This window comes from Vulpes lagopus, chromosome 1, assembly GCF_018345385.1.
Source record: "Vulpes lagopus strain Blue_001 chromosome 1, ASM1834538v1, whole genome shotgun sequence".
NCBI lineage: Eukaryota > Metazoa > Chordata > Mammalia > Carnivora > Canidae > Vulpes > Vulpes lagopus.
The window spans coordinates 28,585,054-28,608,393 of NC_054824.1; the positions used below are offsets into that span (position 1 = coordinate 28,585,054).

General features: G+C 40.9%; 1 protein-coding gene across 2 annotated transcripts in view; it reads right to left on the minus strand.

Annotated features, from left to right (window-relative positions):
- Positions 1-1,134: 1,134 nt before the first annotated feature.
- Positions 1,135-23,340, minus strand: part of MRAP2 (melanocortin 2 receptor accessory protein 2) — a 49,152-nt gene continuing 26,946 nt past the window's right edge. For both annotated transcript variants that reach the window (XM_041765108.1, XM_041765118.1), the window contains exons 3-4: positions 15,283-15,382; positions 1,135-2,693 (exon numbers count right to left, since the gene is read on the minus strand). In XM_041765108.1, the coding sequence (XP_041621042.1) occupies positions 2,300-2,693; positions 15,283-15,382 (494 nt within the window). In that variant the 3' untranslated portion in view covers positions 1,135-2,299. The remainder of the gene's footprint in view (positions 2,694-15,282; positions 15,383-23,340) is intronic.

Here is a 23,340-nt window from a genome sequence, read left to right on the forward strand (position 1 = left end):
ATGAATCTTTGGGGCCAAATGGAAGATCCCATGGGGTAGGCCAATGGTCCCCCAAACATGTCCACATCCTAATCCTTGAACTTGAGAATATACTTACTACCTTATGTGACAAAAGGGATTTTGCAGATATGATTAAGAATCTTGTGATGAGAGATTATCAAGGATAATCCAATGATATCATAAGGGTCCTTATAGGAGAGAAGCATACGGTCAGAGAGAGGTGTAAAGTAGAAGCAGAGGATGCAGTGATATAAGGTCATAAGTCAGAGTGTGAGCAGCCTCTAGAAGCTGGAAAAGACAAGGAAGTGGATTTTTCCCTAAAGCCTTGAGGTGGAACACAGCCCTGATGACCCCCTGATTTAAGCCCACTGACACTGATTTTGGACTTCTGGGCTCTAGGACTACAAGGGTATAAGTTGGTGTTGCTCAAGCCACTAAGTTTGTGGTACTTTGCTGGAGTCCCAATAGGAAATACATTTAGGAACTAACATGAACATGAAGCCCATGTTGCCTGCTGTGCTGTGATGAAGTTCTTTGTCTCTGAGCCAGGAATCCCGTGTCTTTAGCCAGCATCCACAAAACCAGGCCAGCTAACTCAATAGCTTGCAAGAGGGATAAGATCTTAGACCCTTCACAGTTCTTGACATTCAGTTAATAAAAATGCTAATATGGTCATGGGCATTTTTCCAACTTCTAGTAATATTCTTCAGCCTTCTGATTAGTAAATCTACTTCAAAATAAGATACCACTTAAATAGCTTTGAAACTTAATAAGAAATAGCCCATAGTTTATATTTGGCTGTTTAAATTATGAATATTCATATTTGTAAAAGTTAATGAAATCAGCATTCTTTAATGATATCAAGTATTTATTTGTAAGAGTGTGTTAATTACAAGAAATACCCCATGCTTTGTTCCACTGTTCAGTGTTGGAGTCTTAATAATATTTTCCTCAAAAGATATTATGGGAAAGGGATTTCTTTGGACAGAATAACTCCTAAATGAAATCTGGTGCATAATTCAGAGCACTGGGCTCCTAGAGATAAAAATTAGGAAGCATTAGAAACATGGAATAATTTCTAAAGGAAATGAAAAATTTGGATGTGTGAAAACAAAGACCCAGAGAAAATTCCTGTGCAATCAAATGCATTTATTTTTTTGCTTAAGCAAGACAGATGGTGAACAAATTCATAATGAAAATGCCACCCAGAGATTAGCAGCTGGCTGCACATGCAACTGTGTATGCAAGACCAAGTTTTTCCCAATACCAGGACTAGATTCCTTCGTGAAATTAACTGTGTTGCACCAGGCCACCCTGCACATCTGTTGGTGGGGAATTTACAATCCATTCACCACCTCAGCTCAAAGCCCACACACGAGCCACTGACCATCACCTACACCAAGTAAAGAGCATGGCAAATAGTACTTTTCTTGTTCAGTAGCCAACCACACAGAAATGTGACCAGACACATGTACACCAACAAAGACACAAAAGGCACCTGTCATCACTCAGCTGACAACCTTCCCTACATTTTTGGGGATAGGAGTGCCATGCAATGTATCATGGATTGGTACTCATTCTAGAAGAGGAGGGGCATGGCTGTCCCTACATTTTACCATGGGTGGCTGGAGGTTCTCAGAAGGGCTATTTTCATACAACCAACAGAAATGTTGGCCACGGTGACTGTGAGATGAGTCGTCTGACATCCTCTAGATGCTTGGACCCCTGACAAAAGCTGGGCTCAGTTAAGGTTGAGTGGAGGGTACTGACATGGGGGATCCTACAAGAGATAGGAGGCAGTGCCATAGTTTATATTGATTTACGTACATCCCAGCCTCTTCTCGATGCAAAGTCACAAGTTCACAAAATATTAGAGCTAGGATGAGTAATCTACTCCAGACTCCTCACGTTACGGTTAACAATGTGGCAGCCCAGAGAGGTAAAGCAACTTGCTAAAGGTAGAGCATGGAATTGGCAGGGCCAGACTGGAACACAGTATGCTAACCCCCATTCAAGAACGGTGACACTGAGTATGCAGCCAAATTTTTCAACAACAAAGAGGATGAAACCATATAAGTACCTTATTCCCCCGAAAGCCTGAACTGTGTTTAAAGGCATAGAAACTCAGCTTATTCGGCTCATTTTTGAGGGGGCTCTCTTCTTTCTGTTTCTATCTCTCGTAACACCCCCACTTAGCTACCCCACACACACACATACACACAATCTTGGTGAATGGAGATTTCTTGCTTTACAAAGGCAGACCCAACATCTTCAAGAAGACACTTTACAGAGTAGTTTCTCAATCCAGGTCTTTGTGTGAGGTCTGGGAAACTGGCTTATTTTCTAGAACAATAGGTGGTTCCGAAATTAGAAGATCATCCTCCCCAAAGGAGGAGTTCTGGTCTGTATTCACAAAGTTAGGGATATCAAACTTCATAAGCCTATTCAGCTCCTCCTCTCGACGCCCATTGCTTCTAATAGCTTCCTGGAGTTGAACACTGCTGTCAAGGACGGTGGTCTGATGACAAACTTTAGCCCTATCCAAGTGTTCCACTTCATTGATGTAGCAATGAAAGAGAGACCGGGATTCATCATTGCCCTGTCGAGAAAACACCTTATCTGGCTCCAGTGGTCTTCCAAAGTCTGACACAAAGCTATTCATTCTAAATCTCTTCTCTGAAGATTCTGCATTGCTGTAAAGAGAAGGAAAAGAAAAGACTGCTTACACACCAGCTTGTTCACCTGCCGAAATCATGGTTTTTACAAACTGAAGATTTGTGGTAACCCTGCATCTGGCAAGTCTATTGGCACCATTTTTTCAACACCATTTGCTCACTTTGTGTTTCTGTGTCACATTTCAGTCATCCTCAAAGTGGTTCAAACATTTTAATTATTATTATATTTATTATGTGATCTGCGATCAGTGACCTTTAATGTTACCCTCCTAATTGTTTTGGGGGTACCATGAACTGTGCCCACACAGAATGAAAAACTCAAGTGATAAATCTTCTGACTGCTCCACTAACCAGCCTCCCCATCTCTCTCCCTCTACTTGGGCCTCCCTATTTCCCAAGACACAACAATGTTGAAATTATGCCAATTAATAACCCTACAATGGCCCTAAGTGTTTAAGTGAAAGAGTTACACATCTCTCACTTTTGCAAAAGCTAAAAATAATTATGCATACTGAGGAAGGTATCTCAAAAACCGAGATAGACCAAAAGCTACTCCTTTTGTGTCAAATAGTTAACCAAGTTGTGAATGCAAAGGAAAAGTTCTTGAAGGAAATTAGAAGTTCTTGTCAGTAAACTCACAAATGATAAGTTCTTGAAGGAAATTAGAAGTTCTTGTCAGTAAACTCACAAATGATAAGAAAGTGAAACAGCCTTATTGCGGATATGGAGAAAATTTTAGCGGCCTAGATAGAAGATCAAACCAGCCACAACGTGCCCTTCAACCAAAGCCCAATCCAGAGCAAGGCCCTAACTCTCATCAAATTTATGAAGGCTGAGAGAGGTGACAAAGCTGCAGAAAGTCTGAAGCTAGCAGAAGTTGCTTGGTTTATGATGCATAAGGAAAAGAAGCCATCTCTGTAACATCAAAGAGCAATGTGAAGCAGCAGGTGCTGATGGAGAAGCTACAGCAAGTTATCCCAAAGAGCTAGCTAAAATAATTAATGCAGGCAGGTACAATAAGCAAAAGATTTTTGGTGTAGACAAAACAGCCTTCTATTGGAAGAAGATGCCAACTAGGACTCTCATAGCTGGAGAAGAGAAACCAATGCCCGCCTTCAAAGCTTCAAAGAACAGGTTGATTCTCTTGTTAGGGGCTAATGCAGCTGGTGACTTTAAATTGAAGTCAGTGGTCATGCAGCATTCTAAAAACCCCACAGTGCTAAAGAATTATGCCAAATGTACCCTGCCTGTGCTCTCTAAACGGAACAGCAAAGCCTAGATGATAGCAGATCTGTTTACAACATGGCTTACTGAATATCTTAAGCTCACTGTTGAGATCTACTGCTCAAGATAAAGACTCCTTTCCAAACATAATGCTCATTGACAATGTACTTGGTCACTCAAGAGCTCTGATGGAGATGTACAAAAATAAGATTCATGTTGTCTTCATGCCCACTAACATGAAACCCATTCTGTGGTCCATGAATCAGGAGTAATTCTGACTTTCGAGTCTTACTATTTAAGAAATACATTTCTTAAAGCTGTTAGTGTGACAGACAGTGACTCCTCTGGTGGATCTAGGCAAAGACATGTAAAAACCTCCTGGAAAGGACTCACATTTTAAAAACCACTAACAGCATTCACTATTTATGAAAAGAGGTTAAAAAAAAAAAAAACATGAACAGGAGTTTGGAAGAAGTTGATTCCAATCCTCATGCATGACTTGGACTTGGAGGGGTTCAAGATTTCAGTGGAGGAAGTAAGTGCAGATGTGGTGCAAACAGCAAGAGGACCAGAATAGAAGTGGAGCCTAAAGATGAGACTGAATTACTTCAATCTCATGACTCAAACTTTTTTTTAAAGATTTTATATTTATTTATTAGAGAGAGAGAGAGAGGGGCGGGGGGGAAACAGGTTCCATGCAGGGAGCCTGATGTGGGACTTGATCCCAGGTCTCCAGGATCACACCCTGGGCAGAAGGCAGCGCTAAACCACTAAGCCACTGGGGCTGCCTGATCCAAACTTTTTTAAAAATTATTTTTTTTATTTATTTATTCATGAGAGACCCAGAGAGAGAGGCAGAGACATAGGCAGAGGGAGGAGCAGGCTCCCTGAGGGGACCCCGGGATCATGACCTGAGCTGAAGGCGGATGCTCAACAACTGAGGCACCCAGGCATCCCTCACGATCCAAACTTGAAAGGAGGAGGTGCTGCTTCTTATGGATGAGCGAAGAAAGTAGATTCTTGAGATGGTGTCTACTCCTGGTAAAGATGCTCTGAAGATTGTTGACATGACAGCAAATGATTTAGAATATTACATAAACTTAGCTGATAAATCAGCAGCAGGGTCAGAGAGGACTGACTCCAAGTCTGAGAGAAGTTCTACTGTGCATAAAATGCTATCAAACAGCATCAATGCTACAGATAAGTCATTTGTGAAAGAGTCAATCAATGCAGCAAACTTCATGTTTACTTTAAGAAATTGCCACAACCACCCCCACTTTCAGCAACCACCATTCTGATCAGTCAGCAGCCATCAACACTGAAGCAAGACCTTCTACCTGCAAAAGATTACTTGTTAAAAGCTCAGATGACAGTATTTTTTTTTGCAATAAAGTACTTTTAAAGTATGTACATTTAATTTTTGGACATAATGCTATTATGACTTAATATAGTATAATGTAAATATAATTTTTATATGCTCTGTGAAACCAAGAAACTCATCTGACTCACTTTATTACAGTATTTGCTTTATTGCGGTGGTCTAATACCTGTAACATCTACAAGGTATGACTGTACTTAGCAAAAAAATTAACAAAGGATGTACAAGACCTATACACTGAAAATTTTAAGACACTGCCAATGGTATTAAGGAAGACCTTAGTAATATGGAAAAATAAACCATGCTTGTAATTTTTTTTAAGATTTTATTTATTTATTCATGAGAGACCCAGAGAGAGGCAGAGACATACACAGAGGGAGAAGCAGGCTCCCCACAAGAAGCCTGATGTAGGACTTGATCCCAGGACCCCTGTTCATGCCCTGAGTCGAAGGCAGACACTCAACCGCTGAGCCACGCAAGCATCCCACCATGCTTGTAAATTGAAGATTTCAGGTGGAAATCCATAAAGCCATAGATATAAATTAATGAAGTTTTCTCCTTTCAAGGGCCAAAAGTCTTTCTGCTTTTGTCTGCCAATGTTTAGTCTCCAATGCCTTCCAATAGTCATTCTTTACATCTTGTCTAAATTTTATAATGGTTATCTGCAAGGTAATTTAAAGCAAGCTACTCTGCCATTACTGGAACTGGAATCCACCTACCTACCCAACACCTCTTGGTCCTTCATGAGTTATGTATGGTGTCACCTCCTGCTAGAAGTCTTCCCAGACTCCTCCAGTCTGAATTAGAATATTTCCCCTCAAGGACTGGGAGTTTCTCTCCATCTGTCTTCTCACTCTGTAGTATACTGATCTCTTGTCTGGCACCCTCATTAAGATTTTGATCTCTTGAGGGCAGGTATCGTGTGTTTCTTGCCTATGTTCCCAGTATTTAGCACAGTTCTAGGCATATTATAGCTGCTTAATAAATTGCTCTCAAATGAATGAATGATGAAGAGATCTTGGCCTTGGAAGGAGGCCTCTTCTATAATTCTTATAGGGCCAAAAATTAATTCAAGGGCAGTATACCCAGCTAAGTAAGAGCAGGTAAGCCTTAATAAGAGATGGCTTTTTAATAGATCCTGAGTGTGGACTCTAGACTGAGAGATGCAGGAGGTCCCACAAAGTAGTCACATCCATGTCTGCCCTTCGCCTACTTTTGCTGAAGGGAGATACCCTGTCTCTGCCCCTAACAGCACTCCCCACATCCTCAACTTCTGGTCCACAGTCTTCCATGGGGCCTTCCCACACAGGTCTTTGGAACTCATATACCATAGAGACACTAACAAGGGGCATCTTGCACTCACTACAGCTGGCTGGGCCTGGAGACTGCAGGGGCTCAAGTTCCATGGGGAAGGCTTCCTGCCACTTATTGGTAAGAACGGCTTCAAGGAAAGCCAGTGAAAATACTGCCCCTCAGTGGTTACCCATTTTTTTTAGAGCAGCCTAGCTCTCCTGAGTCACACCCAAAAATATTCTTATATATGTAATGCAGTGAATATTAGAGGATTCTCACTATTAGGCAGGGGGGGATTTGCAGCTGGATGTTGTCTCAATTCAGTTTTTAGGAAAGAAACATGTGCCATGCTATTAAGGATGTCTTTCCAGCCTGTAGTTGGTCTGGGGACTACTCTGTGGGTTGTTAGGCTCCTATGATAAAGAGAACAGAGCTAATTCCAACTTTCTCATCTCTCAAACTCAGCTGGCATAGTGAAAAACAATGCTCTATGGCACCTATTAGATCAGTTAAGAGTTGAAAGTCAACTTGTTCTCCTATGGCTTTGGTTATACCTGGGAAAATTAAAAACTGAGGTGTCAAACACCTTAAATTCCACCTTGATTAAAATTACGGTTAAAGCCAGAAGCCAGGGACGCCTGGGTGGCTCAGTGGTTAAGCGTCTGCTTTCGCCTTAGGGCATGATCCCGGGGTCGGGATCAAGTCCTTGCAGGGAGCCTGCTTTTCCCTCTGCCTATGTTTCTGCCTTTCTCTCTGTGTCTCTTATGAATAAATAAAACCTTAAAAAAAAAGCAAAAATCTTCAAAAACTGAAACACTGAAGGAATGAGAAACTTTAAGGTGCTTACTAGACTAGTAATCAATACCATGTGATAAGTTATCGCAAGGAAAAGAGAATACTGAAGAATATTTGTGCTATATGCTGAACATCTGTGTCCTTCCAAAATTAACATGTTCAAATCTACTTCCCTGTGTGATGGTATTAGGAGGTGAGACCTTTGGAAAAGGAGATTTAACCTTAGTGAACCGAATTAGTGCCCTTATAAAGAGGCCTCAGGAAGATCCCTTACTCCTTCCCCACTGTGAGGACACAGCCATCTATGAATCAAATACCAAACATGCCAGCACCTTGATCTTGATCTTCCCAGCCCCCCAATACTGTCAGAAATAGATTTGTTACTTATAAGCCTTCTAGTCCATGCTACTCTACTATAGCAGCCTGCACAAACTAAGGCAATTTGTCAGAAAATTTAAAATTGCTAATAATTTTAGCATTTTTAATTGTTTTTATTACATTCCTACCTATTCTAGATCTTGTCATCATGAAATTGATGATATAGCTAGTAGGTTCAAGAGAAGTTCTCCTGTTTCATCTGAACTTTTTAAAAATTACAATAGTTCATTTTCATAGGACACTGAACCTTGAAATCATGTTTTTTTAAAAAGATTTTATTTATTTATTCATGAAAGACAGAGAGGCAGAGACAAAGACAGAGGGAGAAGCAGGCTCTTCAGAGGGAGCCCGATGCGGGACTCAATCCTCAGACCAGGATCATGCTCTGAGCCGAAGGCAGATGCTCAACTGCTGAGCTGCCCAGGAATCCCTCGAAATCATGTCCTTTTATTTAAGATTTTGTTATTCCTAGGGCAGCCTGGGTGGCTCAGCGGTTTAGCACCACCTTCGGCCCAGGGCGTGGTCCTGGGGTCCTGGGATCGAGTCCCACGTCGGGCTCCCTGCATGGAGCCTGCTTCTCCCTCTGCCTGTGTCTCTGCCCCTCTCTCTCCTCTCTGTGTATTCTCATGAATAAATAAATAAAATATTTTTTAAAAAAGATTTTGTTATTCCTCATTTTCATCTTGTTCTAAGAAATGCAGCTGGGACTTAACCTATTTGTTGCAACATTGCTGAACTCCACCAGCCAGAATAAAAAGACTGTTTAGACTATTCTGATTCTTAGATTTTCCCCTCTTCTCCCCATGGGTTGTGTCATATATTCTGTGTCCCTGTGGAATTTTTTTGCATCTGAACAGAGAGCCTCTAACATCCAGTCCTCTGGCACCTCCACTGATTGGCATTACTCCTATGATATTCCCTGCTCACAATCTTTCCCTGACTCCCCCAAACTCTCTGCCTGATAGCTCAGGCTCTCCACCCTTGCATCACCTGATATGCTCTCCCACCAGCCCCCTTGCTAACTCTATGGTCCAGCCACATGGCACCTGACCATCCTCAGATGTACCCAGGATTGTCCCTCTCTGTGCTTTGCTTGTGCTGTTCCTCTTGCCTGATGGGCCCATCTACCCCTATCTGTCAAATATCTTCTTCACTGTCCAATGCAAATGTCACTGTCTCTAAGGAGACTCTCTGAACTCCCAGTGGGAAGGAATCTGTCCCTTCTCTGAGCTCCTGCTATACCTCACTGACCTTCTCTTACAAGACACATCTGTTCCTGCCTCATATCAGAGCTATTTTTGTACAGCCCTTTCCCCCCTCTACACTGCTGGGCTGTATTTGTTCATCTTTGCATCTCCCAAAGGGCCTTGCAGTAATTAGACCCTCAATGAGTATACTGCACAGCTGTATCTGCCCAGTGGTCCAAAGCCCTGATTCCCATGAAAGGCACAGCCACCCCCAGAGCTAAGCACAGTGCTCCTTCCTCTGCGATCTGAAAGTGAAATCAGGTCAAGAGGACAGACCTCTCTTACCTTCATCTGGAGAAGGAAAACACCTGCAATGCTCCAGGTTATTCCTCTAGGGATTTTTCAGATTACAATTTTTTACAAGTGAAGTGTCTGCTGCTGTGCTGAGTCTTGGTATACCCATGACTGCCTGTGGGTTTGCCTTGCTCATGAAGAGTGGTAGGCAGTTCAGCCTGTGGGCACCTGTACTTCCAGAAGTCATTTCCAGTGGGCTTTTAGGGATGTGTTAAGTTAAACAGAGATCTGCTAAGAGTGAAATCTTTGTGATTAACAACTAATGAGAAAGCAAGAGTAACCACTGATATTTATGGGGCTGTAGCCTGTGCTGAAAGCTTTATTTCATGTAACAAACCCTAGAAGTGCCGACCCAACCCTCTGCCTGGGTGTGGAAGTGCCATTTGGTAACTCTAGTTGCTAGTTCTCACTTACTAGGAAGAGGTCAGGCTCTCTGGAGCAAGAAAGCACTCACTACATTAGAACGACCCTCAGCACAGTCCTGGGCAAACCACAGCTGTGCACTCAGAAAACAACATTCAGTTGATGGGAAATTAAAAATAACTCTTGCAAAAGCATGTATAAATTGAATCTGATACATAAAATAGTCAGATTTTTGACCTGTTGATGGTGGGAGACCTCTCAAAATGTCAGGACTTCCTCAGGAACATGCACCATTGTCTGCACGCTGCCAGCTAGCTCCTGTGGCCTTGGTCATTATCAAAAACATCGAGCACTGACATTTTCTTGCTATTAGCTTTTAGGTGCACTGTACCCATTTTTTAGCAAGTGCCATATTTGGGTAAATTGCAATTCAAAGTAAAATGTAATTTCCATTTTTATAAGGTCACGAGCAATTCTGCACTTACTCCTAAATGAAGAACATCCCCACTTGGACAAGGCGCACTAAACAAAGGCTGTAAAAGGAGGGTATTTGAGGCATATGATATCTGGAGTTGGGTAGTTTTTTTAGAAATCCGAAGTATTCAACATAAAAATGTGATCCAAAGCTTTTCCGTTACTCTCTCCCTGGCAGATTTATGATAATGGTGCTATAATGCTTTAACAAGACAGCACAGAGTGAATGCCTCTTTCGCTGAGAAAGCAGGAGAAAATGGTTCTTTTATCTTCATTGTCCATAAAGGATTCAGGTAAGAGGGTTCCCCCCACCCCACCATCCCCTGCACACAACTGCAAATATTCCATAAGAGAAATAATCCCCATTAAAGCTGTTTCTTGGGCCTAAAAGCTTTTAAGAAAGGTGATGTCAGCTTTATAATAGTCTTTTTTCCTCTGCGGTATACTTCTCTAGTGCTCACCAGAACCTGGTTCTCTTCTTCTGGGCCTACTGATTACCCTTCTCAGCCTGGGCAGGCAGTGGGTGTGGCTAGTTCTGGCCAATGAACTGTGAGAGGAAGATGATTTGCACCACTTCCTGGCTGAAGAACAGAAGGGCAGGTGTGAGGTCTCCGCAGATGCCCTTCCCTATTAGTGTAACCCAGGAGGCTTAGTGTTGGAGACAGTGGAGAAGCTTCTGTCCACCTATTTGCTAACCAAACAGGTTAGCTTGAGTGAGAAATAAACCTGTTTGTGTCATACTGAGATTTGAGGAGTTTGTTACTGTCTCATAATCTAAACTGATTATTACACATTCTCTCTCTTCACAAAAGCCATTGAGAAGTCAGTGATTCCAGAATTGAAGTTTTTATGCTAATATGATCCAATTTGAAAACTCCAGAGAAAAAACTTGCCCATTATATTGTAATGTCATTGGCTCTGTGTAGCAAATGGATCTCAACTCCTACCAACCAACATTGTTAAATGAAGGTTCAGCCAGGGTTGGCAAATACATATTCTCTCTTGGGTGAAAACTGTGATTGATCCCTCAAAACTGCCCAAAGTGGTATTTTGGTTTGTTTTTTTTTTTTTAAGATTTATTTGCTTATTTTGATAGCAAGGGAGAGAAAGAATGCATGCATGAGTGCAGTTGGGGTGAGGCAGAGGGAGAGAAAGAATCTCTAGCAGATTCCCTGCTTAGCGCAAAGCTCCCCTCAGAGCTCCATCTCACAACCGTGAGACCTTGAGCTGAGCCAAAATTAAGAGTCAGACGCTTAACTGACTGAACCACCCAGGTGCCCCAAAGTGATGCTTTGAAAACAATTGTGAGGCCAAATCCCAGCAATGCAGGTAGATATCACAGTCGATTAGTGATGTCTGTTGTGGGCATGGGCACAAGGAGTAGAGTTGCGGGTTGTGGTATCTGCCATCCTTGTGTCCTACTGCTTTCAAAGAGATGCACGTCCTGCCTTGAAATACCTCCATGGAGAAAGAGATAGAATTAAGCAGTAGACTCAGCACTAGTTCATTCTGAACTTGAAGACTTGATCAGGTATCTTAACCGGAATGTCGGAGTCATATTCCAAACGGATGTTACCTGATATCCTACTTGAGGAAGTAACTGTTCTTTGGGACAAACCACCCAGGGAGCCAGACAGCTAAAGCAGTCAGAATTCAGACGTGTCAGTCCTTCTGATCTGACCCATCACTTAGCATCCTCTCTAAAGTCATCCCACCATTTGCCTGAACGACACACCCAGGGTGAGGATGGGGTAAAGCACTGGCGAGTGCAGATCAAATATGAATGCTTAGGGCCTGGTTGTCCCATGGGAGGATGGGTTTTTCTTCTCCTTCCTGCTTTCCTAGATCCCCAGCCTTCAGCAGGCCTTCCACCAGCAGCCCAGGGATGACCAACCTTCATTGAGGACCACTGTAAATACACCTTTGTCAGCAATTCCACAAGCATTGGCTCATTGAATCTTTACAATTATCCTAGGAGGCAGATACTATCTTATTTTTACAAATGAGGAAACTCAAGCAAAGAGAGGTTAAGAATCCAACCCAAAGTCTCAGGCAAGCGAATCTGGAAATTCTTGACTCCAGAGCCCATGCATGGTCCAGGATGTGATATAAGAAAATGAATCTGATTGATTGTTAGTGTCTTTAGTTCAGTAGAAGGAAGAGATTAAAAATTACCAATATGAGATCACTTCACGTAGTGGTTAATAACAGGGGCTTCAGAGTCAAAGAGGCTTTGGTTTGAGGCCTGGACCAATAGTTGTTTTTACCTGTGAACCCTCAGAAAAATGAATCCATTTTTTCTCATCTGTAAAGTTGGAACTCTTACAGGATTTACGTTGTCTTCCTGTGAAGGACTTAGTGAGATACATAGAAAGTGATTAGTAGACCCTAGCATATGGTAAACATTAAAAAAAAAAGCTCTTATTCTCAATGATTTATCATTCCTTCCTCCACGCCTAATTATCACACAAGGAAGCTTAAATTGGTTGTTTTATATTAAAGTTGACTGAGTGGAAAAAATAATGTCTCCTTTAGAGAAAATATCTGCCAAATAAATGTCAACTTTACTAAGATCTAAAAGCCTTTTTAACTGATCCACTTAGGGATTTTGCCTCATGTCTGTTTCTTTCAGTTTTCTATTATGATATAGTACAACCAAATGCCATATCTTATACTGCCTCAGACTCAAAGAAGCATTTAAAATGTGGCCCTGAGAGCTATCCATTATTTTATTAAAGGAAAAAAAAAAAGGTTACACTTTCTCCTTAACCTCATTAAAGCAGAGTTACAATAACCCGTGTTCCTTGAATAAGATTATTCAGAACCACTATCAAAAGAAAAACCATCTAACAGTAGGACTGAACTGCCAATTGAAAGATTAGAAATGCAACTCTCAGCTACCTAGGGTCACCATGACATATTAAGGAAATGTATCGGTCAAGGCTCCAGAGAAACAAAAACAGGAGTGTGAGTGAGTGTGTGTGTGTGTGTGTGTGTGTGTGTATGTGTGTGTGTGTGTGTTTGTGTCTAACTACTGAGAGGAAGGGAGAGATTTACTTTAAGCAATTGGTTCATGTGATTGTAGAGGCTAGCAAGTCCAAACCCCAGGGAAGAGTTGCAGTGTGAGACTGCAGGCAGCCTTCTATCAGAATTCCTTTTTGCTTGAGAGACATCATTCTCTTTCAAGGAAGGCCTTCCAGTGATTGGATGAAACCCACTCACGTTATGGAAGATAATCTGCTCTACTCAGAGTCTACTGATTTAACTCTTACCTCGTTAAAAAAAAAATAAACACAGAAACAGAGTAATAGTTGATCAAATATCTGGGTATCATGGCCTAGACTAGTTGATGCATAAAATTAATCATTACATGAAGTCATGTTTTATTTTGGGGTAGGGTGTTCTCAACCATAAAGATCACTTGCATCCTATAGCAAGCAAATATATCCCAACAGTCCTGCAAAAACCCATCTGACCCTTTGAAGAAAAGGAAGATAACAGAGTTGTTGTTCCCTGGCCACTCTATGAGATGTTCCCTAATCTGAGTTTGTCCTCAGCTCTTCTGACTACTGTTGCAACCCACACAATATCTTAGAATTCCCTGGACTAGTATAATAGAAGAGAGGCATGTACAGGTTTTTATGAGGACACAGAAGAAAAGAAAGGTCCCTGTCTCCTTAGTGGCTTTAGTGGCTGTAAAGAGATTCTCAACAAGATGTCTGCATATGCTTCAATAAAATGGTTATTTTCCTTTCATTTAAAATGTATTAACTTTTTTTTCTACACCTTAATGTCTGAAAATAGCTGAGTGAAGAGCAGAACTGCTCCCTCTATCCAGGCACTTGTTAGAGTGCAAGTACAGGCTGAAGATTGAACAGCAGATGCTGGAGTGTGTGTGATGAGATCCAACAACGAGAATCCTACTGCCAGGCTCTGAGGAGTAAGTGAGCTACCAGACATAAAGTGGTAGGATTTGTGCTAATTTTCTTCCATTTACTCTCCCGGGTGGCTCTCCATAATTCTGCATGCTGCTGTGTGCTCTGTGCCCTAGGAAACTGACCTCGGCTGGAGACTGGCTGCAGGCGGTGCCACTGTGGTCAGCCAATGGCAAGCAATTGAGAGATGGAAGGAGGGGAGGAAAAAAAGGTCTTGGTATTTATTTTGAGGTCCCTCCCTGAGAGGTTGCCTCTGACTAGCTGTGTCACTCAACCCAAAGTCACGGCTCCTTTCTGCCACACTTTCCACAGGATTCCTGGGTCCACTTCAGGTCTAGGGTGGTAACTGCCCCTCAGTGTTGCCAATCAGGGGTCCTGTGCTATTTCATGGGGTTATCCTGCCATCTGGCCACAACTTGTGGATAGTCCCTTCAACAAAAGCTCTTCTAATTAGCCTAATTTGAGTGCACTATCTCTGCTAGCTGGGACTGACTAAAAAGGTATTCAACATGTTATTTTTCTCTTTGTTTGAAGTGTTGGGATAATAAAACTCCTCTATAACATTTCTGAGTTTTTTGAGATCCATAACTGAACAGATAACCTTCTGATGTTATTCAATGTACGTCAAGCGCCCTGTAATAATTTCCTCCATAAATCCAAAGCCCAACACAAATGTCCTTTATCCTGCCACGAGAATTACATAATCCTTGGTGTTTCTTTTTTTATCCTAGTTTCAAGAAAGCTCAGTGTTGAACCCACTGTTTATTGTCAATAATTCAACTAAGTACCCAGTTATAACTACTTCTCTGTTCCTTGAAATGTTTCTTAAAACTGGTTTTCGTCCCATTTTGCTAGAGCCTCCCCCCTACACCTGCCACTGTTTTTGGTCTGGTGAGTCATCTAAATTCTTTTGGGAGTAAGGAGAAAATACATCCTAATTAATAAACATTTCAAAATAAAAATCAGGCCTAGATCAGAATTAAGACAATCATAAAGGACCATGAAACCTAGGTTCACAAGGGTCTACCTGAAAATAAGCCCAAAGGGCAAGAGGCAAAGTACCAGGAGGAAGGTGGATCCCACCCAAAGCAACTGGATCCAGGCAGTAAATCCATAACCACCCCCTTTTTTCCACCATTGAAAGCAACCCCAGACCTGGATAGTATGTCTGTTTACTTAGTTCCCCATGGGGCTGAATAGGTAATTTAGGAAAGACCCAAACTTACTCTTGGTGTGGAGCTCCCGTCTTGGTCAGCAAAGTCAGCACAAAAAACATGAAAATCACAAAGACAGCGAGACCAACCCAAAATCCAATCACAATGGAATCTGTAAACAGTTAATACTGGGATTAGTACTTCATGGCAGCTTAAAACTTCAACATCCAAGGAATCTGGGCTTTTTGTTACAAGAAGAGAAGAAAATCATCAATCTAACATTCTTGACCCCATAGTCAACAAGGGACAGAGAGGATGTAGGGAATGAGGGAGATGGAAGAGTCTGCATGCCTCTGGGTTTCTGTCTCAGATAACACTGAGCGACTTTAGCCTTATTGATTCTTGGTTTCCATATCTTGAAGGAATCCAGGACAGAAGCTAGACCATCAAGATCCTTAAGATTCCACTAAAGTATCCTGAGCTAGATAATACCCTTTTTTGCAGAGACTGCAATATAAAATTTAAAATAAATTCTGGGAGTCCCTAGCTGGCTTAGAGCATACGAACTTTGATGTCAAGGTCATAAGTTCAAGCCCCATATTGGGCATGGAGCCTGATTAATTAAAAAAAGTGAATTCTGATTCAAACCATCCCAATTTTGTATTTTCACTTATATTCATGCTGGAATAACTCAAGTCTCATTACTTCTTGAGAACATATGAATCACCTCCTGAGTACTCTCCCTGTCTTCTACGTTTCCCTATGCCTCTATGAACCTACTTTATGACAACTCTGTTAATATTGCTCCTTTATAAAAAAAAAAAATCTCTTCAGCAAAACAAAAACAAAACAAACAACTCTTCAGCAAAAACAGACTTGTCTTTCCCAAATTAAAAGAGATTCCTCATGTAAAGCACTTCCTATGGTGTCTGGCAACTGAGAAAATATTTGCCAGCTATTATGGTTAAAATTATCATCAATTTCTCCCAGTTTACCCATACTTTAAAACCCATGTTTCCAATTAGACAAAGGAACACTGTGTCCCCATATTTACCTTAACTCTTAGCCATAACTTCCTAAGATCAATACTTTTTCAGGGGCTTTTACTTTCACCTGGCTGGGACAACTTTCCCCAACACAGAGCTAATGAAAACCTATCCATCCTTCAAAACCCATTCCTTACACCATCTCCTTCACAAAGCCTGGACTAACTTCCCTAACTGATGTGTTTTCTCCCTCCTTTGAGCCCCATGACATGTTTATGCTTCTCTACTTCTCTACATGGGGCCTTCCTTGATCCCATCTTGGGTAATAGTCACCCCAAGATATCCCTTGGGACAGAGATGAGACGGACAGAGATGTGCCAGTCTACACAAACTGGCACATATATTATAGGGTCTCAAATCTGGGGGAAGCACCAAAGTTGAATTATTTTACATTTTCTTTTTTAAAGTCTTTTTAAAATTTAAATTCAGCTAATTAATGTATACGGTATTATTAGTTTCAGAGGTAGAGTTTAGTAATTTATCAGTTGCATATAACACCCAGTGCTCATTACCTCAAGTGCCCTCCTTAATGCCAGTTACCCCATTCACCCAGTTACCCCACTCTCCCACCCACCTCCCCCTCCGCAACCCCTTTTGCTTCCTATAGTTAAGAGTCTCTTATTCATTGTCTCCAACTCTGATTTCGTCTTACTTTATTTTTCCCTCCCTTCCCCTGTGATCCTCTATTATGTTTCTTAAATTCCACATATGAGTGAAATCATATGGTATTTTATCGTTCTCTGAATGAGTAATTTTGCTTAATATAATATCCTCTAGTTCCATCCAGGTCATTGCAAATGGTAAGATTTCTTTTTTTTGATGGGTGAGTAATATCCCATTATATATATTTATATTTATATTATGTATTTATTTCATATATATATATATATATATATATATATATATATCACATCTTCTTCATCCAGTGATCTGTCAATAGACATTTGGGTTCTTTCCATATTTTGGCTATTGTGGACATTGCTGCTATAAACACTGGGGTGCAAGTGCCCCTTTAGATCACTATATTTGTATCCTTTGGGTAGATAGCAAGTAGTGCAATTGCTGAGTTGTAGGGTAGGTCTATTTTTAACTTTTTGAGGAACCTCCACACTGTTTTTCTACAATGGCTGTACCAGCTTGCATTCTCATGAGCACTGTAAGAGGGTTCCCCTTTCTCCGCATCCTCACAAATGAGATGCCATCTTGTATTAGTCAGAATGGCTAAAAATATTTTACATTTTCTGATCTATTCAAAGAAAGGATGCTTAGAAATTTTTTTAAAAAAAGAATTGGTGCTTATACATTAAATGTGTTTAAATGCAAAGCATCATTCTAATTAAATTATGTATTGCCCTTTTACTAAAATGAAGAAATCAGATTAGCAATTTATTCTGAATAATTCGTATTTCATTCTACATACAGGATTGCCCAGAAACTTCTGGCATGTGTCATTTAACTATTATTCGACAAGGTTTATTCAGTGCTCTGCATATAAAACTAATATATAAAAAAAATAAAAAATAAAAAAAAATAAAACTAATATATCTTTCCTTGGATCAAGAGTGCCAAAGAAATAGAAATTACTGACTTTGCCTTATAATACAGTGGAAATGAAGCCTAAAAGGACAAATACCAAAAAATACATGTACACAAGTGCAACCAATATGCAACAATAACGTCTAATTGTGGGGGCAGAGCCTATGAAGCACCACTGTACAGACAATGACAGTTCAGCATCCTGCACTTTATCAACTGCCTGCATAACAAAAGCAAATTCTAAAAGTATAGGCAAGACTTATATTGAAGTTCTCAGTTGAGAATTTGGCCTAGTCATGTTGATTCATATTGGAAGATGTTTGCATTAGGCAACTTTCACACATTGTTTTCCAAACAATGGCTGGATCCCCATCAGTCCTTCACTTCTCTAGCTCAGGGTGGGATAATATGGAGGAGGGTTGCCTTTACCCAGCCTAGTTTCTTCTCTCTGCCTTCCTAGTGCCCCAGGGAGCTGATCAAAAAGCAGCAATAATATGGGGCATGAGAAGGTCATAGCCCTTCCTTGAAGTCACGGGGGAGCAGACTAGGAAGCAGGGCTGTGGTTAGGATTTGAAAATCCCCAGGGATCCAACAGCATTTATAAGCACTTTCTTGACAACATGGCATCTACATTTCCTATCACAATATGCATTAAGTGGCTCTGATTATTCATATTCCTCTTCAAACGGAATTTTGGTTCCTGTGACTATTTCCACTAATTTTCCTCTACCACATTGGCCTAACCCTAGAGTACTTTTTTACCCTGAGCCCCTTTCAGAGATTATCAGAGGTCTCCATCTCACTCCAAACATATCCAAACTCTCTTGCAGTTTTATTTATATACCAAGTTTCATGGACGTGGGTGTGGCAGTAAAACAGGGAAAGCAAAGCCCCTGGCCCTTTCCTGAGAAGGATTCAAAGGTTTACATAAACTGAAGCTCCAATGAGGCCAGCTGGTCACGAAGGCCAAGAGAAGCCTTCTAAAACTGTTTCTAACAGAGCCCAACAGCCGTTTCTGTCCTGCCTATGTAGGGATCATTACAGCACAGAGGTAGAGCAAATTGCCAAGGGGAATTCCAAATGGAATGTGTCATAATAAAATCACTTTCCCTCAACCTGACCATTAATGAATGGAATGAAACAGAGTCAAAAGCTGATGACAGCATGGCTTTCACTGGTGTGATCCTGTTTTTCTCCATGATTATCTTTTCCACTCTAGGGTAGCATTAGAGCAACTATCCCATCCCAGTCTCCTCCCTTACACCTCCTAAGAATAAATGATGACCTTTCCATCTTGTGGTTGTATGAAAAACAAATATTAATGCTTAACTGAAAGAGGGTTCAGGATATGAGAGCCAGAACTGTCCTCATACCACTTCTGGTTTCTAATGCATTAGGGACAATTTTGTGGTATGAATTCCTGGCAAGAAGCCAAAAAGGTTGTTCCAGAACTTGCTTTTACTATGCTTCCAATGATATATCTTACTCTAAGCCTTCGCCAGCTCTAGCTCTGCTTCTCATTTTGATGACCTGGCTTCTTGCTAACTCATCCATGTGTGTGGCTGGCATTTTCTGCAAGCTGGCATATGAAAAAAGGCATGAGATATGGCCTTCACTGGTGGCTCGGAATAAGAGAATGTTCCTTCAGTCTTTCCTCAAAACAACATCTCAAATGGCCCTGCTAAAATGTAGAAGTGGCCACACATTGACCCATGGGCTTTGCTTCTGCTTCTCTAAGAACATCTTGTCTCATGTAGCCAGGGTCTTAAATGTCCTATTTCTCTTTCCCTTTATAGCAAAATTCTTGAGAGATCTGTCTGGTTTCCAGTTCTTTTTTCTTGCACCAATTCCATCAGCCTTTTACTCCCACTCACTCCACAAAGACTATTTTCAAATCATTTCCAATAACTTCTACACTGTAAATCCAACCGTCAAGTCACAATCCTCAACTTACTTGACCTAATAGCAGCATTTGACACAGACCACTGTCTCATCCTTCAGGTTCTTTATTTGGCTTCCAGGAAACACAAGTGCCCTGTTTTATTCCTACCTTTCTGTACATTTCATTTAGGCTCCTTTGCTATTTTCCTCCCAACACCCTCAACTTCTAAATGCTAGCATGTGCCAGGGCTCAGTTTTTGTACCTCTTCAGTTTTCTATTCTCATTCATCCAGCCTCATAACATTGAATATTATTTATATGCTGTGATGCTTAAATTCACATGTTCACAGCATACCTCTCCTGCCATGTCCTATTGGATGTCTGACAGGTCTCGGTTTACAAGTCTAAAGCTGAGCTCCTGATATTCCTGCTTCTCCCATAGTCTTCTCAGTTCATGGCAATTCATCCTGTCAATTAGATCACAAACCTTCAAATCATGTTTGGCTCTTCACTTTCTATTATGCCCCATGACCAATCTACTGACAAATCCTATCAGATCTATTGTTAAGAAATATCCAGAATTTATGCACCATTCACCACTCCACTGTCCTCACCATGGCCAAGCCACCATCATCAGCTGCCTGAACTATTGCAATAGACCCCTAGACTGGCTTTCTGCTTCCAATCTCATCTCCTTCCTTCCCCCGACCCCCACCCCAGGAGGTCTTATTGAAATTTAAGCCAGATGCTATTCCTCTTCTCAAAATGACATCTCAGAGAAAAAGTCAAAGTCCTTAGCATGACCTCAAAGGCTTTAATACCTCTTTCCTCTTTTCTGTTCCCTGACTCCTTTTGCCACCCTGCTTCATCCATTCCTCTGGCATCATGCTGGTCTCCTTGTTTTTCCTTGCATGTTCCATTTCATTCTTGCCATGGAGCATTTTCTAAAACGCTCGTCCCCAGATATCTTACAATTCAATCTCTCACTTCCTTCTGGTCACTTCTCAAATTTCTCCTTCTCAGTATGGCCTTTCATGCTCACTCTGTATAATTTTACCTCCGAATTCCACATCCCCTTTCCCTAATTTATTCTTCTTTTTCTATCACCATAATGCATGGGTTTGTTTATTTAACTTAGTTATTGTTTATCTCTTCTACTAGAAGGCAAGATCTATAAGATGACATATTTTTGTCTTTTCTGTTCACTATTGTATCTCCAGTACCTAAAACAGTGCTTACATAACCTGTGGTCAGTAAATATATGCTGAAAAAAAGAGTGAATGAGTGTGTGTCCATTCTGCTGGCACCAAATATATATATTAGATATATGTCCAGCTCTGATATATTATAAGGTTTAATACCAGATGCAAAACTGAGACCAACAGGAAAATTCGCAATTACCATCAGAGATTGTTTCTCAGACGAAAAACCTTTTAAAGGTTAGGAGTCTTTATTTCAACAAGCAGAAGAATCTGATCTAACTGAAGATGGAGCAAGTATGATCTGTTATAGGTAAAGAAAATGGAGGTAACTGTTATCTTCAAGAAATGCTTTCCTTTGAGATGTCTTACTTCTATTTTTCTGAACCTGCACCTAACTGGCTTTGAATACTGCTATGCAATACAAGAAGACACACTTGAAGGTCAGAATCACAGCATTTTAAGATGGAAGAGACTAAACCAAAATACACTGTACAATAGTTGACTTAATCTTTTCTATTTTCCTGTATGTCTGTGTTTTACACTTAGTATTCTTTTCTATATGTCTATATATTGTCAGGTTCCTGAAACGAAGGACCTCTACTTTGATCAGATTTCTTAAATCAGAACAGTAAGGATTCACCTAGGCATTTTGTTTTTTTCTGATGTGAATGCTAAAGCTAACAAAGGCACTTATTAATAGTATAGTAGGTAAAGTTAGTATTCAATGTGTCACCCGTCTGCCTACATTTTGCAGGAATTCTTGCCAGCTATAATCATTTCTAGAATATAATATGCTAAAAAAGATTTTCAATTGTCTCTAGAAATGTACCAACCAAAATAATAGCAGCAGGCCTGTCTTCTTCGTCCCTTAAACTAAGGAAAAGTGATAAGAGCAAACTGACAGAAAAATAAAACTTGTGTACTATGCTGTTAAAGTGCATATTGTTGGGAAATATATGGCAATTTTCCCAGTCATTTTGCTTTCCACTAAAATTCTTTTAGATTTATTTATTTATTCATGAGAGACACACACAGAGAGACCGAGACACAGGCAGAGGGAGAAGCAGGCTCCTCACAGGGAGCCCCATGCAGGACTCAATCCTAGACCCCGGGATCATGCCCTGAGTAAAAGGCAGATGCTCAACCGCTGAGCCACCCAGGCGTCCCTCCACTAAAATTCTTAACAAGCAAGTGTTCTTACCTAAAGATTGCCCTCAGAAAAACAACAGGTTAAAGAATTAAAGTAAATGAAGGAGGATGATTTCACACCTTGACAGTAGCAGCCTTCCATTGGATAATCAATGACAGCATATCCTAATGAAATGCATGTGCTTTTTAAAATCCCCACAAAGAAATACTGAGAAAACATCAATAAAGGAAGGAGTGAAAGCATCTAACTATTACTATTCACTTCAGGGATAAAGGATATATGGTTTAATTAATGACTTCTTAAGGAAAAAATATAGTAAGTCCTTGATCCAATAAATGAGTAACTGAAGCCCTTTGCAGCCCCACTAGTGGATACCAGGATGTGGAACCAGCCAGAATATTGTTACAGGATTTTCTCTGCCTTTAGTGCCCACAGTTCTTGGTCACATCAATTCAAAGAATGAAGAGGTAGACCAGATGAAGAGTGGTGGCAGCAAAGCAATGTTTATTAAGCAATAATATAAAACTCTGAGAGAGGGAGGGGGTGTCCGAGGAAGTTTAGGGGTTTTATGAGCTCTTTGTGGAACTATCTTAAAACAATCAGAGTGTGCTGAGTCATGCTAATCAGGGCTTTGGTCACATACCTAGGTTAAAGTCTAGGTTAATGTCAATGTGCTGATGGTCTTTTTTTTTTTTTTTGGTTGACATCTAGGGCCTTAGGTCTTAATTGTCCCTTGTGTGTAATACTGACAAATGCTTGGTGGTTATTTGCCTTATTTTAGGATGTTTTGCAGAAGTCATTTCTGCAAAGGCTGCAAAGCAGAATGCTAATATAGTCCTCTCTAAGCTGCAAAACAGGATGTTAGGGTTTTGGTTTAGCTGTCCTGATTCCTTTCTTGTTGGGGATCCTGACCCTGACTACTTAACTGTCCAACTAACTTCTAACAGTATCGCTGCCCTCCAATTGCCCCACTAGAGGTTCTACCACTGCCACCAATCAACAGTGGCTTCCAGGTCTCAAAGACCCACAAATGAAGCCTGGGATCTTGCAGTCCTTTCTGCAACAGAGAAATGGGGACAAAGGCTAGATCACTTAATTAGCTTGAATGGGCAGTTGACCAGGATGGAGACTTAGGAGGCTCCTGAGCTCCCCTCTTTCCACAAACACACTGAATCCACAGCTATGTATGAAGGAATTTCCTCTGAAAGATATCCAGAAACTAGCTAAGTCACTCCTATACCTCTAGCAAATGAAGAAGAGCTGAGACACACTCTTGACAAACCCCCACCCCCAGCAGAGCAACATACGGTTGGAT